Source organism: Rhodotorula paludigena (assembly GCF_050403205.1).
Source record: "Rhodotorula paludigena JCM10292 DNA, Rt_paludigena_JCM10292v1_ctg45, whole genome shotgun sequence".
Lineage (NCBI taxonomy): Eukaryota > Fungi > Basidiomycota > Microbotryomycetes > Sporidiobolales > Sporidiobolaceae > Rhodotorula > Rhodotorula paludigena.
The window spans coordinates 115,445-132,830 of NW_027481413.1; the positions used below are offsets into that span (position 1 = coordinate 115,445).

Below are 17,386 nucleotides of genomic sequence, written 5' to 3' on the forward strand. Positions count from 1 at the left end.
ACGCCTCGACCTCGGAAAGCATGCCAACGAATGTGGCATCGACGAGAACAGAGCTAAATACCGAGGCGCAGCTAGTCCCCCACTTTACACCCAAATGTGACTTCAAGCTCTCCATGTAGTCAACAATTTGCGGAGATGCGCCAAGTCTGCAAGGCTATCTCACCCTCCAACAGCTTCAGCAAATCACATCACTTCATGCACGGCGCACCTGAGCGTTACAGCGTGGGTGCTGCTGCACCGGCTAGCCTACAACACAAAGTCCGACACGCGCTTTGTGACGCGCACGGCATTCGAAAAGCCCTCGCGATAGCGGTACACGGCCTGGCGAACCCGCTTCGGAGGTGGAGGGGCGGATTCATTGTCGCCTGGACGTGCAAGCAGCGTCAGCAGAGAATCGCAATCGACGATGGGCTTGAAGAAGAAAGGCGCACCAGCACCTGCGCTGTCCCCAGTAGCCTTGGCTACAATCGCCCGTCCGAAGAAGTCGACGGCCTGCTTTGTCTCCGGCGCACCAGGTGCTGCCTTGACCGGATTGCTGCGGAATGTTAAGCAGCATGAGCAAATGATCCTGTGAACCTGAGCGAGAGCAAACAACGCACTGCTTGTACGCATCGAGAATCTCACTCGCCGACTTGGTCGCACCCTTACCTGCCGCATCGTTCCGGCGCTGCAGCTCGAGATCGACCTGTAGCCATACGTCGTAGACGAGTCGATGAGCATGTAGACCATGTGCACTGGACACGAGACGATACGCACCTCGCGGTTGACCATCTGCCGGACAGCGAACCGTCCGGGCGCGATGTCGGTTGGCCGCTTGCCCTCAAAGTGCACAAAGACGTCGATAGGGCTGAGTTTGCGACATTGGTGGGCAGTGGACGCGACGGAATGGCGAGGTCAGGAGCCGCTCATCCGGCGTAAAGGACGAGACAGGAGACGCACGGGTCAAGCTTGTACGAGAGTTGCCCGTCTTCGCTCTTGTCGAGTACGAAAGCGAGCTTGGTCGTGATGAGCGTGTTGACGAGGCGGACGAGTCGTGCGCGCTCCTCGTTCTTGACGACCTGGCTGTTGACCTGCATCGAGCGAGGCCAATTTTGTAAGTACCGTGTTCCCGCTCGCAACCTCGACAGGCGACGCCTGCACGTACAGGCTTGAGATCGGGCGAAACAATACGGTTGAGCAATGGGAGCAGCTCGGCGACAATGTTGGTCCCGGTGAAGAGGCCCTTGAGCTGGTACGGGATGTTCTGCGCGAACGCCTCGGCGACCTCGGCGTGCGCAGTGCGCTGGAGATACATCTGCGGAGCAAGCACGTCAGAATTGGCCAGCGCGGCCGCCAGCGAGAAAGCACGAAGCACCTCATAGTCCGTCTTGGGCAAGTCGACCGGCTTGGGGACCTGGCTGCTGAAGAGCGGGTACCACGGCACGAACGAGTACGGGACGTAGGCGAGAAGCTCGTACTCGCGCTCGGCACGGAGGCGGGTGTCGAGCTGGTCGTACAGCCAGAGCCACTCGAGCGCCGAGTCGATGCGCGGGAAGGCCTCGATGTTCACGCCTTGCGCTGTGAGGTAGTTCTCAAAGCAGCCTGTGTGTATGAACGTGAGTGTCTCAGCCTTGCGGCGAGGTGCGAGTGAGCGGGAGCGCCGGATGAAGCGACGCACCCTGCGAGATCTTCTCGTACTCGCCGCTCGTCTGCACGTCCGTCACGATCCTCCCGACGTATCGCTCGTCCGACCCGACGCCGCTGCCGGTCGGTGCACCGCGTTTTCTCGGCGGCTTCTTGAAGAGCCGGTCAAGGACCTGCGAGGACGAGGTGCCCGTGTCTTTGCGGCCGAAGGCCGAATTGCGGATGGCACTCTCGTTGACCTTCGAGCCGTTGCGCTTGATGAACTGCGGACGAGTCGGGAGGGTCAGTCGCAAGGTTTACTGGTCGAGCGACGAGACAGGAAGGCAACGCACTTGCAGCGTATTGAGGCAGCTGCGCAAGTCGCCCTCGGCTGTGTCCACGAGTAGCGAGAGATGCTTGTTCTCCGTCGTGAGCTCCTCGGTCTCGCAGATTGTGCGCAGCCGCTTGACGAGCATGGCGCTTGTCGGCGGCGTGAAGCGGATGATCTTGGCGAGCGGGCGGAGAGGGCGGAGGACGGGAGCGTAGCTACGGGAGCAGCAGCAAGTGTCAGTTGGCGAAAAGACTTGACAAGCGGCCGGAGCAAAGTCATCCGCACAGGTCGTTGCAGATGCAGATGATCGGGCGGAGCAAAGGCCGCGGCTGCTTTCCCTTGCTCTTGCCTGTACAGACCTCGCGAGTCAGTGGCTGGAGGTCTGAAGGTGTCACATCAAGGCATGCGGCTGAAAAGCGGTACGCACGAGTCGGCTTCTTCGTCGAACTGCCTTCGGTGACGAGCTTGACGAGGGTTTTGACAAAGCTCTGAGCAAGTGGCGAAGTTTGGCGTCGGTCAGTAGCACGTCAAGAAGACCCGTTCGTCAGCCGAAAGCCGCGCCTCCCGACGTACCGAGTCGCCCCCTCCTGCTGCCCCATCGACCTCGTCCACGATAACGCAAGTAGGCCTCGTCTTGCCCTCCTCCCTCTCCTTCCCCTTCCCCTCCGGCACGCCCATCGTGAGCGCTTGGGAGTCGAGCGCGTTGCGGATGCGCTCCTCGACGACGCGCCCCGTGCGGTCGTCTGAGGCGTTGACCTCGAGGACTTGGTACCCCGCTTGGCGCGCGAGGACGTGCGCGAGCGTCGTCTTGCCGAGGCCGGGAGGGCCGGACAGGAGGAGGATCTGAAAAAAGGGGCAGCGCTGTGAGCAGATTGTTCGAGAGGCAAGAACGCCGAGTGCCGCACCTTCTCGTGTGGCCTGCCGAAAGGATCCGGCGCCTGCGCGGCCACAATGACACGATTAGAGTCAGCGAAAAGTGTAGGTCCAGCAAGAGCGGCTGAGACGAGGCGAAACACGATCACGCACCGCATCCTCGAACCCTCCCTCTGCCGCTCCCGCTCCCGCTCCTGACCCCGCTCCGAACCCGCCGTCTCTCGCGCGCTTGTTGCGCCTCTCGCGCTTGAGCTCGGCAGCGGCGTTGGCTTTGCTCGTGCCCTTGAAGACGCACGCGTCCCACTCTTTAAGCCAGAGCAGCGCGTTGCGGTGCAGGCGCTGCGAGCGGGACCGAGTCGTTAGCTCTCGAGGTCGCTGTCGACATCCCAGCGCGCGGAGTTGGGACGACCCGCTGCTCTTGGCTGGATGGGCAAATTGCAGGCAGCGAGACGCACCTCGTCGCCGAGCAAGTCGACGAATCGCTTTGGCCGGTACCGGTCCGTCCAGAGGCTCGTCTCGATCGGTGCAGCGGTGCGCGACGTCGCCTTGCCGTCAACGAGCGCCGGGTTGGTCCTGTGCGATGCGGCGCGCGAGTCGGAAACGTCAGAAATGTGCATGGACTGCAGCTCACTCGAGCGGACAAGGCCGTCCGAGCGACCGTACGACCGCGATAGAAACGCTGACGCACTCGTCAACTTCCTTCTGCTTCTTCAGCAAAGCGGCGTCCTGCTCGATGCTGCGCACGAGCTGGTGGTAAGGCTGGTCGAGCATGCTCGCCGCGAGCTGCTCGAGCGCGGCGGTTTCCTCCTTCTGCACAGTGAGACAAGCGACCGCAAAGCATCAGCTCCACGAGCGTGAATGACGGGAATCGAGGGGTGAACCGCTGCGACGCACCTTGCTCACGCTGAGCGTCTTCCATCCCTCGATTTTCTGCCTCCTCCGCAGCACGATCTTCCTGCCGTCCAGCCTCGTGGCCTGCATCGGTGCTGCTTCGATGTATCCCTCGGGCACGACAGACAGGTTGAGGTTCGAGACGGAACCGAAGCGAGAGGTGTAGTCGTGCGATTGCGAGGTGCTGGCTGCGGCGGGAGGCGGCGCCTGTCGGACTGTAGCGGGTGCAAATGAGACCGTGAGACTGGTGAGCAGCTAGGGTAAGACGTGAAAGCTCACGCGGTCTCGCGGGCGACTTGCCCGAGTCGCCGTCGTCGCCGAAGGCCCCGAAATCGTCGTCCTCCTCGAGCAGGACGCGTCCGGTGCGCTTGACGCTCGTCGCTCCGGTCTCTGCCATCGTAGTGCGCGTCGCCATAGCACCGCTCGGTGTGTCTGCCCTGCTGATCGTCTCGTCGGCGAGCGTCGACAGATGCTCCTCACGCTCCTGCGCCTCGATCTCCCTCAGGACGTCCAGATCGACGTCCTCCCCCTCGTCGACGTCCATGCTCGTGCCCTGCGCGGCGGCGTCGGCCTCTGCAGCGGCCTCGAGTGCGGCCCAGTCCTCATCGTCGTCGTCGTTGTTGAGAGCGGGTGCGAGAGGAGCGACTTTGGCGTTTGCGGGCGGGGTGCGGCGGAAGGGTGGCGGGCGATTCAGCTCTGCCAGTGCGGCCATCGTGGCTCTGCGCTGCCCTGAGCGCGATGGGAGCGAAGTTGTCGCGACGAAGCGAGAGCGCGACGCGACGGGCGCCGACGGCTCAGGCGAGCAGCGTCCGTCGACTACGGCTTGTGGGCGTGTGTGCATCTTTTTGGAGGCTGTTTTACTGCTTGTACACCGGCGCAGCACATCGCTGCATTTTCCTCTGTGCGACGAGGCTATGCACTTTGCGAGATGCGCTCGCTCGACTCTGCGCTCGTCCCAGCGACAGACAGCTTCGCCGACGAAAGGAACGGCTCTGTGCGCTTCGTGGGCAGCTCGTTCTGCTCGTGCTCCTCCCGGCAGCCCCGCGATCCTCTCGCCCTTCCGCCGCTCCACTTGCACTCGCCACTCGCCGCCGCATTCGCACCGAGCTGCCCAGCTTCAATGCTGCCCATCAACATGCACACAGTCTGTGTCGCAGCAGCACGGGCAAGCCGCCCGACCGCCCGCGCATTGTCGACGTCTGCTACGCTTGCCACCTCTCGCTCCTCCACTCCGCCCGACTCGTCCGCATCGCGACCGTCTCCGCCGCGATCAGCAGCCGCATTCATCGCCGCACAAGCAGCTGAAGAAGAGGCACGCGAGGCGCGGGAACTCGCAGACAAGAAGACGCCTGTCGTTCCGGACCCGGAGGCCTGGACGGGCGAGGAGAGCCGCGAGCGCATGGTCAAGCGCATCCTCGAGGACTCGTACAAGCCCTTGCGTGTCAAGGTACGATCGTCTACCTTTGCTTGAAGCCCAGTGCGAGAGCTGATTTCGTCGTTTCGTGCCGGGCCTTCCCAACTCGCTCTCCGCAGGGATATCAAAAGCCCATCCCACAACCTGAGCCGCTCGCCGCCGAGGTTTTCGAGTCGACCTCGTCCTCCTCTTCAGCCGAACAAGTCGACGACAAGCCCCTCCCGACGCGCACGCTCAACCCGTGGGACATTACGTTCAAAGCGCCCGACCACTACAACCCGCTCCCAGGCTACCGCGCTGCCGGCCCTGCCCCTGGCGCCTCGTACTCGCTCCCTCCCGCCCTGTCGGCCAAGAAGGCTGCGCTCGCTGCCGCGCGCAAGGACGCCGCCGCGCGTGGCGGCGGCGCGGGCGGCAAGCTGCGCAAAGACCGGCTCGCGAGCGCGTACGAGCGCTCGCTCGACTACCGCGGCGGGCTGCGGCGCGGTGCGGCGGCTGCGGGGCAGTTTAGCGGGCGCGGAATTGCCGTCCCCGTGCACGAGCAGGGCGAGGTCGGCGCCGAGGGCGAGCTGGGCCAGATGAAGGCGTGGGAGGGGTTCATCGAGGAGAAAATCAAGCACGCGAGGAGGGACGGCTTGTTCAACAATGTCAAGGGGAGGGGGAAACCCATGCCCAAGGATGCGGCAGAGGGCAACCCGTTCATCTCGCGGTGCGTTGACGCTCATCCACTCTCGTTGGTCGCGTCGTTGTAACGCTACTGACGAGATGACTTGATGCGCTGCGTGCGACAGTACCGAGTTTTTGATGAACCGCATCCTGAAGGAGCAAGAAGCTGCGCCGCCCTGGGTCGAGATGCAGAAGGAGGTGGAGGGTGCCCTCGCTGCGTTCCGGCACGAGCTGCGCGAGAGCTGGTCTCGTCGCGCGGTGCGCATTCGCTCCTCAGAGGGTTTGACGGGCGCGGTCGTCAGGGAGGTGCGAGATGGGTGGAAGGACGAGGAATGGGAGGCCAAGGAGCGGTGCGTTGCTGCTCCCGCTCTCGGGTTGGAATCCTGTTCTGACTGTTAACGTCTACAGCGCATTCCACGAGGCGTCAGTCAAGGACCTGAACGAGCTCGTGCGACGGTACAACATCATTGCGCCATATCATGTGCGTCGAAGCCTGCATGACTGCGACGCGATCAATCTGCTGACAAGCTTGACTGCCATCCGTCAGGTCCGCCGCAATCTCCTCTCCCTGCGGCACGAGCTCGACACGGTTGTTGCCTCAGCCGCGCCCGCCATTGCCGCCGAGCTGCAGCGGCGACTCGACGCGGGTCTCGGCTCCTCCACGCCGCGCGGGCTCGTCGTGACCGACCCGGGCGAGGTCAAGCCTCTGACGGCGGATGATATGGGCGGCGAGCAGCCCGAGGACAAGAAGGACACGATGTGGAAGGCGTTCAAGCGCGTCGTCGTAGAGGTACTGGCGCGGCCGCCCGACTCGCAGCCTGTCACGGCAGCGGCCGCGGGGACGAGGCGGGAGTAGATTGAGCGTACAGGTTGGCGAATAGAGCTAGACTCGCGCGGCGATACTTGTGTGTGAGGCGGTTGCGGAAGCCAGCGCGAGCAAGATGCCTGTTCCCTGCCAGGGACGAGCTGACAAATCAATCGAGTGCAAACTGAACACCTCTAGACGCTCAGGCAAGCCCCAAGCGGAGGAATGCGGCGGTCGCGTTCGACTTGGCGTTGGCGCGCGACGAGGCTGCCGACGCGGCGAACGGAGCGACTCTTGCTGCGACCGCGGCTCTGTCTGGCTTGGTCGGGCTTAGAGCAGCACTGCACAGGTGCGTCGCACGCTGCACACGCCTCTCTCCGAGCTCGCCACTGCAATCGGCGGTGTCACCCCTCCCCGCCCGCTTGCCCTCGTCGCGACCCGGCAGCATGGCTTGGGGAGGGCACGCGCGCATTCGTGACTGACTCGAGTGCGTTTGTAACAACCTTTCACACGCGTGTAGACCTTCCAGGGAGTCTTGGGCCCACGCTTCCGCCTCATCACCGCCTCGCCGCCCTCCCGCCTCTCCGCACCGCCGCTCCCGCTCGCACGCGCAGCCATGGCTGACCGTATCAAGGAGGTCTGGGCAACCAACCTCGAGGAGGAGATGTCCTACCTCCGCGCGGCCATCGAAAAGTACCCCTTCGTCGCCATGGTCCGTCCCCTCCATTGCAGTCTGCTCCTGCTATAATCCCAAAGCACCGCTGACACTGCGCTGAGTTCGAATGTAACAGGACACCGAGTTCCCCGGCGTCGTCGCCCGCCCGATCGGCTCGTTCCGCGGCTCGAGCGACTACCACTACCAGACGCTGCGGTGCAACGTCGACCTCCTGCGGATCATTCAGCTCGGCATCACCCTTTGCGACGAGAACGGCGAGCTCGCGCCTGGCGTGTGCACCTGGCAGTTCAACTTCCAATTCAGCATCAAGTGTGTCGCGCGGTCCCTCCTTTCCATCGTCGTTCCGTATTCGCGGCCATGCCAAAGGCGCGCGTTTCGGCTGCGATGATTTGCGGAAGTGCCCCACGCTGACGCGCGCGTCTGCTCGCAGCGACGACATGTATGCACCAGAGTCGATCGAGCTTCTCACCAAGTCGGGCATCAACTTCAAGCGTCACGACGAGCACGGCATCGACGTCGAGCACTTTGGCGAGCTCCTCATCTCGTCCGGTCTCGTGCTGCTCGACGACGTGCAGTGGGTTTCGTTCCACAGGTGCGTTCACATGCGCTCGAATGCTGTATCAAGATTGCGGAACACGTGTAGGTCGCTAATTCCGGCGCATGCACTGCACAGTGGCTATGACTTCGGCTACCTCCTCAAGATCGTCTCGTGCTCGCCGCTCCCGCCGACAGAGACCGAGTTCTTCGAGCTGTTGCGCATCTGGTTCCCGTGCATCTGGGACATCAAGGTGCGCTGCGCTGTCTGACGATGTTCGCACCGGGTTTCGCTGATGAACTTGCTCGCTCAGTTCCTGATGAAGAGCTGCAAGACGCTCAAGGGCGGGCTGCAAGAAGTGGCGGACGACCTCGGCGTGCGTACCTCGCGTTTCCCTGCAAACGGAACGTGGTACTCATCGTCTCGCTCGCGCAGGTTTCGCGGATAGGGCCGCAACACCAGGCCGGGTCGGACAGTCTGCTGACGGCGGCTACCTTCTTCAAGATGCGAGACAAGTTCTTCGAAAGCAACATTGACACGAAGTTCATGGTGCGTTTCGAGTCATCCCGCACCGCACTGTGCCTCGCTTACACTCTGTGACGCGATGCAGGGCGTGCTCTACGGTCTCAATTCATCGTCGACGCCGCACAACCCCGCCTTCCCGACAGAGTACCGCGGCGCCACCCACTTCCCGATCGTCTCGACACCGACACCCTCGGCCGCGCCCCTCGCCGCGGCCGTGTCGTCGGCAATCGCGATCATGTCGCCCTCGCCTAAACAGCAGCCACGGTAGTCTCAGCTCGCTTGGAGTACGCATACCTCGTCGTCGCGTCGCATACCCCTCGTCCGCTGCTGTTCGGGCTGGCTCCCGCCTCTTCCTCAGCTTTCCGCACATGTTGTAGCAACAGGTCTCCCGCACCTTCACAGCTGTAATGCTCGCCTTGCACCTCATCGAGCCGGAGCCGCGGCTCAGGCCGACCCTCCCGCGGAGGAAGATGAGGCTCCGCCGCAACGCGTTGACATTCGATCGCCTGCACGCGCCTTCTCGCGACCGCCCATCGCAACTTTCGTCGGCCGCGGAATCTGGCCTCTGCTCTTCCGCTGCTCTTCTGATCGCTTACTGTGCTTCGCTGCCATCATGCCGCACGCACATTCCTGCGCTTCAATCCCGCCGATGATCTCGCCCCCTCCCTCGCTCGGGTCCTCGCCGCCTCCTCGCCAATTCTGTCCTAGCGCGAAGACATGCTTCTCAACGCAGCATAGGATCTCAATCAGCAAGAAGAGGCTGATTAGAGTAAGGACGATCATTGGGATTAAGCGCAAAAGGGCGACGGCTGCGCTTGCGAAGGTCGGGCGGCGGACGTCGACAAGCGGTGCGCTCACCGCGTTGAGCGTGTTCCTGAGTCTTGGGACCATCGCTGACCTTAAGAGCCCCGCTTTACCGCAGTTACAGTTGAAGGACCTCGAACCGCCGTCAAGACACCGAGACGCCCTCGTTCTTCGGAAGACAGGTGCGCAGTCCTATCCATTTCCTGCGACAACGACGAGCGGCTCCCTCTATGCAAGACCCAGGGGGCAATCTGGACAGGCGCTGATGACCACGACTCCCTGCAGTCTTCAGAAGGTTCTCCGGGAGATGGACGACCGCCTCGCTCGACTCGAAGAAGCAGTCCGCCTCAAGCTTGTCGAGGCTGGGCGTGCAGATCTGCTTTCACCGGAAATCAGGCCTCCATCCTGCACGCTCGACAATCGCGGAAGGGCAGCAGCGGCGGAGTCGACCGCCTCAAGCCCGCCACGACCTTCGCCCACCCTCTCGCCCTTTCCCGTCCCGCCTTCTCTCCGGTCCGCGAGCCGCATGACCTACTTCGCCTCGATGTCGCTCTTCCCAGAGCTCGCCCACCGGGTGCCGCCGCCGACTCGCCCGCACGCGCACAGCTCGCCCGGGTGGTCATGCCCAGCCGTCGGGAATGCGGAAGAGTCGCTCGTCTCGTCGCCGACGCGCACGAGCCACTGTCCGACGCCGCACGACTCACCATACGCATCATACGCCTCCAGCTGCTCCGAAGGCCCGCTCACCCCGCCGACGCCGTCAAGCCCGATCGTGCGCCCTTCTCTTCCGGAAGACGCATGTGACCCGCCTTGTCACTCGCTGGCGGAGTTGCACCTTCACAATAGGACTCTGCTGCGCTCTTCGACTGTACACCTGCCCGACCTTGCGTAGTGACCCGTTCTAGGCGCTGTCAATCCTGGAGTTCATCCCCTCGTCGTCTGCAGTCTCCGCCGCTGTAGCTTAATCGTCTCTTGCTGTTGCAGCTAGCGTGTCTGATGCACGTCCTTCCTTGCCTCATCAGACTGTCGGGCGTCGAGGACCCGAAAGTGTGGATACAGTGCAGAGCGCGCCGCCCCGCCGCGGATCGATTCATCGACCTACCTCTTCGACTTCTTTCTCGCCACGACAGGCACGCCGTCAATCTCCTCCTCCTCCTCCGGCGCTGCACCGCCCGCCCTGCCGAGCAAGACGCGCCGTGCCCTCCTTGCAGGCGGCGGCGCGCGAAATGAGGCCGCCCCATCCGCGGTCGTAGACGTCTTGTTTGCCCTGCGCGCGGGGACGACGAGCTCATCTGCGTCTTGCGCAGAGGTGGAAGGCGCAGGGGATGGTGCGCGAGAGGATGCGGCGGAGGTGGAGACGGCGAGGCGGGAGCGGGAGCGCGGGAGGGCCGTCGCCGATGCACTTGCCGCTGGCAGCGTGTGAGTCGAGCGGCTGTTCGTAAGCGAATTTGGTGCGGAAGCGGTCGAATTCGCTCTATAGGTTGACGTCGAAGTGGGGCGGGCGAGGCGCGAGCGAGAAGCTGCGGTCGAGCCGCGCTTGGCGGGCGGCGGCTGTGTCGAGTCGCTCGCGTCATCGTCCGGGTTGAACGCCCGCGCAGAAGACGAGGAAGCCAGGCGCGAGACCTTGCGCTTGCGCGGCGAGACCGTCGGCGCCTGTTCCTCCTCGACGTAATCCTCGTCGTCGCCTCCTACGCCACGCTTTGCAGCGCGCGTGGACCGAGCGAGGGCAGGCTCCTTCCCGAGAACGCTCCGTCCGAGCACGCCCCGCCCGGCCTTCTTCCGCAGCGGCAGCTCGTCGTCCTCCTGCCCGAGGTCCTTCGACAGCTGCGCGATCGCGCCGAGCGCTCGCTGTCGCGGCGTGCCAGCTCCGGCAACCGTGTCCTCCTTGGCCACATTCGCGAGCGGCCCGCGCGGACTCGACTCGGCCGCCACGCCCCGCCGCTTCTTCGGCGTCGCCTCGGCACTCACGCTCGCCCCTTCCTCCGCTGCGTCCGTATCAGCCGCAGAGCGCCTCGTGCGCTTCTTCGACGACTTTGGCGTGTCGAAGCTAGAGCGTGCTGCAGAATGAGCCGCGCTCTGCCGGCCGCTGCGACGGCGTGACGTCGCCTCCGCCTCGTCAAGTACCGCGCCGTGCAGGTCCATCCTGGCATCCTCCACGGACGCGCCGGCGAAGGCACCTGCCGGGATTTGGTTGGGTCTCTTGGCGCTCTGCTGAGACGAGAGGAAGCTGAACGCGCCCGGCGGGGCGGGCGTCGCGGGCGGGTGCGCCGGGCTGGCGGCCGCGCGAGCTGGCGAGGGCAGCAATGCAGGCTCGGCTGGCGGAGAGGGAGGAAGGGGTGAGGAGCGGCGAGAGGCGCGTTTGCGCTTTGTACCGTGAGGTGCTGAGTCGGAAGGAGCAGCCGGAGAGCCGGGATCCATGGACTCGTCGTCGAGAGACGCTCTGGCTTTGCCCTTCTTCGCGCTCGAACGGGCAGGGTGCGGAGCAGGTGCGGGCGGCTCCTCGCTCGAAGCAAGAGATGGAGCCGAGGAGAAGGTCGGCATAACCGCCGGGAGAGGCGTCGAGACGCCGGCGAGAGAAGGGTAAAACGAGGTCGAGCCGTTGGCGGCAGGTGGCGGAGCGGGCGCGACGACGCGCGGCAGGCGAGACGTACTGGGCCCAGTATCAGCCTGAGCGCGCGCAGCTTGGCGACCCGAAGCGGAGATGGAGGGCGGCGGGATGACCGAGACTGGACGGAAGGGTGCGGAGGAAGAGGCTGCGGGCACCACGGCGTCGGACGGCCCGAAGTCGATGGACGTAATGTGTTGGCCTGCCGACACTGGTGCGGCAGCTTCGGGCCTTGCAGCAGGTCTCGATGGACGCTGCGGGCGGAAGGGGACAGGGTGGAGCTTGAGCTGCACTGGCTGCGACAGCCTGGCGCTGATGACATCCGTGTCGCCCTGGAAGCGCTCGATCGAGTCGGCGAGCGAGTGCGCGAGGTCGGGGCGTTGGGGCTGCCGCAGGCCGCGCATGATCGAGGGGATCTGTCGAGACGTGCAGTCAGATGAGGGTCACAATGCATTCGGGTCATGGCACGTACGTCCGGCTCACGTCTCCGGCCGATCCACTTCTTGACACACCATCTAGGTGCAAAGAGAAGAGCAGCGAGGGCAATGTCGAGCACCTCGCTCAGCACAAAGCCGATCAAGTCGAGAGGCCGTTCGTACGGCCGGACAAAAGGAGAGATGGCTTTGTCGAAGATGAGGCGGGAGCCCTGCGAGACAAAGCGTGAGCACAAGTACGTTGAAGAAACGCTGGGAGGAAGAAAAGGACGCACTGGCCCTCGCCAGCAGAGGAGGGTGAGGAGGACGAGGGCCTTGACGGTCCCGTACAACGGCACAGCCCAAGCGACGGTCCTGTCCGCGAGCTTCTCGAGCACGCAGAAGCAGCCCTGCGGGGGGGTTCGAGCGTGTATCAGCCTTCGAGACGGACCCCCACTTCGACGCGAACGCAGAGAGGGCGCGACGGACCCAGACGACCCAGTCGACGACGGCGTCCCGGATCTCGCTGCGCCGGATGCGCTCTCCCCTCGGCTCGGGCGCTCCCTTTGCGCGCGATCGTGGGCGGGTCGGGCGAAGCGCTTTGTGCGATGAGCGAATGTTCAAGGACAAGCTGCGGGCGAGGGAAGGGTGAGCTCGACAGGGGCTAGGGAGCACTGCAGTAGCGCACACGAGCAGCTTGAGCGCCCACACCAGCATCGCGGCGCAGATGAGGCCGGTCGAGGCGAAGGGACAAGGTCAATCCAGCAAAGACAACTTGCTGCACGTGCATCTCGGATCGCTCTCTTTGCAACGCTGGTGCAGCCTGTCTCTCGATCAGGTTCTCGATGGATCAAGAACACAGAGCATTGCAGGGAATCGGCGGAACAACCTGCTACCGCTACCTCCGTTTCCACCTCGTCTAGCCTCGCCTCTACCAGCTCAGCCGTCGTCTAGTGTCCACCGCCCAGCCTGGCCGGCAACGAACGCACGCCTTCGGGGCCGCGGTCGTGCGGCCTGATCCGGGCGTGGGGAAGGGGGCAGAAAGGCGGTGGCGCGGTTGACCGCTTCTGGATAGGACGGTCGGATTGTTTATGAGGTCAGGCCCGTGCGCGCGCAACGAGATGCAGCGAAAACTGCTGTTGTCATCATGCCAAAGTCAGGCGGAGAAGAATGCCGGCGGGAAGGAAGGAACGGACCACTGGGCCAGGACGTATCAAAGGCGACGGATGCGACCTGCGCACCCAGGGCGCATTCCTCTGAAAAGGTGAGGTGCAACAAGTGCTCGCGGCCCTCAGCCTTTCGCCGTTTCCAGCCCCTTGGCTCAATCAAGTCCAAGGACTTCCGCGCCGTCCTTCATCCTCCGGAGCGTCACGCTCATTCTCGTGCCGCGAACCACACGCATCGGCTGCCCCTTCTCGTCCGCAACGATGTCCTCGTGCCGGTACTCAATCCCATGCGTCCAGTCCCAGCGCGCCGGGCCGGACAGGACATAGACGTCTCCAGGTCGGAGGCGGACCGAGTACGCCTCGTCGGCGCCCTCGCCTCCCTCGTCCGCCGGGCGGGCAACCGCGCGCCGAAAGTCCATGACGGTCGAGCTGAAGAGCGACACGCCGACAATCCCGTCTGCATACCGCGCAGGGAGGTCGACATGCGGCGAGATGCCCTCGCCCGGGTGGTAGCAGTTCAGGATCGCCTGCCGCGCGCGGGAGGCATCGAACACGGCGTCGTACACGTCTTGCGGGAGCGCGGGCGGCGCGAGGAGGCGCGAGAGGAAGTCGAGGAGCGGCACGAGGAACGGAGGGAGGGACGAGTGCCCGACGCGCTCGAAGAGCATGACTTGATTCGTGGCGCCGGTCCAGACCGTCGCAGAGAGGGCCGCGGTCAGGTCGTCCTGCAAGCTGCGCGGCACGGCGCCTGGGAAGACGTAGAGTCCCGGGATGGGCGGCGCAACTGATGAGGCCGGACGGAGGGAGGAGGGCGCAGGGACGGCCTGGCAGAGCGCAGGCGAGTTCAGTTCAGCCTCGCTGTCCGAGTCGGACCCGAACAGGCTGTCCGGCATGCCCGCCGCGACATGCGAGAGGCGAAGGAAGAGGTCGTTCAGACTGCCGCCGACTTCAACACTCTGCGGCCGCAACAGACAAGCAGCACTGCCTCTGCATGAGATGTTCTCAACGGTAGTTACAAGGTAAGGGCAAGGGAATGGATATGAGGGGGCGACAGCGGTAGTGCAAGAGGGAGAGTATGCGGTCCCGGAGGGCCGAGGTCTAGGTATGTAGGAGGAATGACAACGACGCGAGCTGCTCAGACGTTGGCCATCTTGCCCGACTGCTTCGAGACGAGGCGAGCCTTCTCGATCTGCGCCTGCGAGTTCTTGGCGAGCATCTGCGGTGGGAAAAGGGGCACGAGCCGCCAGGTCAGTCCCGTAGCTCCACTGCAAGTCCCAGACAAGCATGGTACGCACAGCCTTGTATGTGACGATACTGATGTCGGCCTTGCTCAGGTCGGTGATGTTGCGGTCCTTGACCTCCCACAGCGTCTCGGCGACCTGGCTGATCAGACGGAAGTCGTGCGAAACGATGACTACACCGCCCGTGAACTCGCGGATCGCGCGCGCGAGCGCGTCGATCGAGCCCATGTCCAAGTGGTTCGTCGGCTCGTCGAGGAGGAGAATGTCGGGGCGCTCGAGCGCAAGCTGCGCAAACACGACGCGGTTCCGCAGGCCGTCCGACAGCTGCCGGATCGGCGACGTCTGGTGCGAGCCCGAGATACCGAAGCGACCGATGCACGAACGCCAGTACTGCGTGTCCTTGTCGGGCATCTTGGGCTTGAACGTCGACTCGAAGTACTCGAGCGGCGACTGGTCGTACGGGAGCTGGTCGGCCGAGTGCTGCGAGTACTTGGCGAGCTTGAGCGCCGGGTGGCGGTTGATCGAGCCCTTGGTCGGCTGGAGCGCGCCCGTGACAAGGTTGAGCAGCGTCGACTTGCCCGTACCGTTCTGCCCGACGATGGCGATGCGCGAGTCCATGTCGATACCGAACGACAGGTCCTTGTACAGCGCCTTGCTCATGTCGCCGTCGTACGAGAACGCCACGTCGTTGAAGGCAATGATGGGCGGCGGGAGCTTCTTGACCTCCTCGAAGTTGAAGTAGAGGTCCTTGGGCTTCATCGGCGGCTTAATGAGACCGGCCGCCTCCATCTTGTCGATGATCTTCTGCTTCGACTTGGCCTGCTTGACAAGGTTGGCGTAGGTACCAGCCGACGCGATGAAGCTGCGGGGACAAGCCGTGGTGAGCAGGCCGCATTTGTAACGTTGGATGCGGCCGCCTCGGTGCCGAAGTGGGTACCGAGGAGAAGCGATAAGCGAAGTGAAGACGCACTCCTTGATGTGCTTGATCTCCTCCTGCTGCTTGGCGTACGCCTTCATGGTGTTGGTCTCGTTCTCAGTCTTGGTGCGGACGTAGGTCGAGTAGTTACCGCCGTACGTGAGGAACTGGCGCTCGAGGGTGAGGTCGAGGATGTTGGTGCAGACCGAGTCCATAAAGTCCTGCGAGTGGGACGTGAGGACGAGGATGTGGTTGTACGTCGCGAGGTACGCCTCGAGCCACACGACGGCCTCGAGGTCCAAGTGGTTGGTCGGCTCGTCGAGGAGGAGCAGGTGCGGGCGGATAGTGAGGGCCTTGGCGAGCGAGACGCGCATCCTCCAGCCACCAGACATGTCCTTCGTCGCCTTCTTCATCATCTCGGGCCCGAAACCGAGACCGGCGAGAATGGCGCCGGCCTTGGACTCGAACGTCGAGGGGTCGAGCTCCTCGAGCTCCTCGTACTTGGCCTCGAGCGCGAGCTCGTCGATCACGTCGGCGACCGACATCTCCTCGATCAACGCCTCCAACCGCGCCGCCTTGTCCTTGGCCGACTGAACAATGAAGTCGAGTGCGGTCATGTCGGACGGCTCAGCCTCACCGCGGACGAGGTAGATCTGCGCAAGCAAGGCAGGTCAGCGGGTTCGAGCAGGGTACGTGACGGAGGCGTAGAGGCAAGCGCACGTCGATGTGCTCCGGGATCTCGACGTCGCGGTTCGCCATCGACTCGAGGAAGGTAGTCTGTGGGTACAGGGCAGTCAGCACTGGTCGGAAAGCACGCTAGAATGGTAAGACGCACCTTGCCCGAGCCGTTCTCACCGAGAAGACCGTAGCTATTGGAGCGCGCAGCGTGATCAGCTTGGGAAGCCCCGCGCAAGTGAAAGCGTAGGGAAGACGCACCGCTGGCCGTAGTTGAGCGAGAAGGTGGCGTTCTCGATGAGGAGGCGGCCGTGGAACGAAAGCGAGTACGAGTCGACGTGAATGTCGCGACTCTGGGAGTCGGACGTGAGGACGCCCGAGCCCGAGCGGTCGGTGGCGAGGCGGAGCTTTGCCATGTCGCTCACGTTCTCGGACGAGGCATTGGCCGACGACGTGAGCGGGGTCGACGTCTTCGAGCCCTTGGTCGACGACTTGGACGAGACCGACTCGCCCTTGGCCGCAGCCTTGGCGGCCTGTGTGTGGAGTGAGCAGTCCCGCAGAGTCAGTGCATGTCCCGGAAGAGCGAGGAAGGCGTCGAAGAGGATCAAAGGCGAGGGTCGGGCAGATGGAGACGGCGCAGGCGAGTGCGGCGACTGCGGGGGTTGCAGGGCGGGGCGGGGCTTACCTTTGCCTCGAGGCGCTTTGCCTTTGATGCGGAGATGGGCGCCATGCGTGCAGACGGCGGGAGGCAAGCGACGCGGCGCAGACGAACGACTTGCGCAGAGAGCTTTGTTCAGGGCGGAGCACTCCCGCGGCCACGCCTCGCAAGGACTCGCAGGGTTGATTCAGTGGGCAGAGGTGACAGAAAGCACTCTCTCGCACTGCAAGAGTCACCGCTGCCCGCTCGCTGCGCGTTGCCGCCACTCTCGCTCGTCTCATCTCTGTCGACCTCATTCGCTCGAGGCCACCACAACCCTCTCTCGCTGCTCAAGAGCGGGCTGACCTGCTGCATGACTGTACAGTGGCTGGTGTGCCGGCTGGGCTCTGCTCGTGGCACCTGCAGGTAGTGCTTTCAGGTGCTGGGTCGACCACCGATGACGACGGCGGTGGGCGTCCCTGCGCGGTTCCGAGGCAACGAAGGCAGAGGGTCTGGCTACAACAGCTCAAACAACACAGGCCAGTATCATGCACAGGGAGCTGTCGTTTGACCAGACGCGCGGCACCACGCCTTCTCGTGTCTTGAGCCTTCGG

General features: G+C 64.0%; 5 protein-coding genes across 5 annotated transcripts; 2 read left to right on the forward strand and 3 right to left on the reverse strand.

The window, feature by feature from the left end:
• Positions 1–246: 246 nt before the first annotated feature.
• On the reverse strand, positions 247–4,409 carry CTF18 (Ctf18p; the record flags this gene model as incomplete). Its single annotated transcript, XM_076651095.1, has 18 exons — positions 247–365; positions 432–535; positions 600–685; positions 757–847; positions 940–1,070; positions 1,145–1,294; positions 1,355–1,581; positions 1,658–1,886; positions 1,956–2,148; positions 2,219–2,282; positions 2,361–2,421; positions 2,507–2,776; positions 2,839–2,871; positions 2,960–3,145; positions 3,262–3,379; positions 3,495–3,616; positions 3,701–3,912; positions 3,977–4,409. 18 exons carry the CDS (start codon positions 4,407–4,409, stop codon positions 247–249), a joined length of 2,829 nt encoding a protein of 942 aa, XP_076503379.1.
• A 687-nt stretch (positions 4,410–5,096) lies between these two features.
• JCM10292_005882 (J-domain-containing protein) lies at positions 5,097–6,630 on the forward strand (the record flags this gene model as incomplete). The annotated part of the gene is made up of 5 exons (XM_076651096.1): positions 5,097–5,144; positions 5,231–5,817; positions 5,900–6,124; positions 6,183–6,255; positions 6,322–6,630. 5 exons carry the CDS (start codon positions 5,097–5,099, stop codon positions 6,628–6,630), a joined length of 1,242 nt encoding a protein of 413 aa, XP_076503380.1.
• A 565-nt stretch (positions 6,631–7,195) lies between these two features.
• JCM10292_005883 (uncharacterized protein) lies at positions 7,196–8,583 on the forward strand (the record flags this gene model as incomplete). The annotated part of the gene is made up of 7 exons (XM_076651097.1): positions 7,196–7,291; positions 7,371–7,564; positions 7,686–7,847; positions 7,929–8,043; positions 8,104–8,166; positions 8,226–8,339; positions 8,401–8,583. 7 exons carry the CDS (start codon positions 7,196–7,198, stop codon positions 8,581–8,583), a joined length of 927 nt encoding a protein of 308 aa, XP_076503381.1.
• A 1,634-nt stretch (positions 8,584–10,217) lies between these two features.
• JCM10292_005884 (uncharacterized protein) lies at positions 10,218–12,854 on the reverse strand (the record flags this gene model as incomplete). The annotated part of the gene is made up of 5 exons (XM_076651098.1): positions 10,218–12,140; positions 12,197–12,370; positions 12,434–12,547; positions 12,627–12,768; positions 12,826–12,854. The coding sequence occupies 5 exons, from the start codon at positions 12,852–12,854 to the stop codon at positions 10,218–10,220; spliced, it is 2,382 nt and encodes a 793-aa protein (XP_076503382.1).
• A 604-nt stretch (positions 12,855–13,458) lies between these two features.
• ARB1 (ATP-binding cassette family ATPase ARB1) lies at positions 13,459–16,865 on the reverse strand (the record flags this gene model as incomplete). Its single annotated transcript, XM_076651099.1, has 8 exons — positions 13,459–14,259; positions 14,445–14,519; positions 14,599–15,406; positions 15,515–16,113; positions 16,181–16,237; positions 16,296–16,329; positions 16,397–16,668; positions 16,821–16,865. 8 exons carry the CDS (start codon positions 16,863–16,865, stop codon positions 13,459–13,461), a joined length of 2,691 nt encoding a protein of 896 aa, XP_076503383.1.
• Between the last annotated feature and the right edge of the window lie 521 nt (positions 16,866–17,386).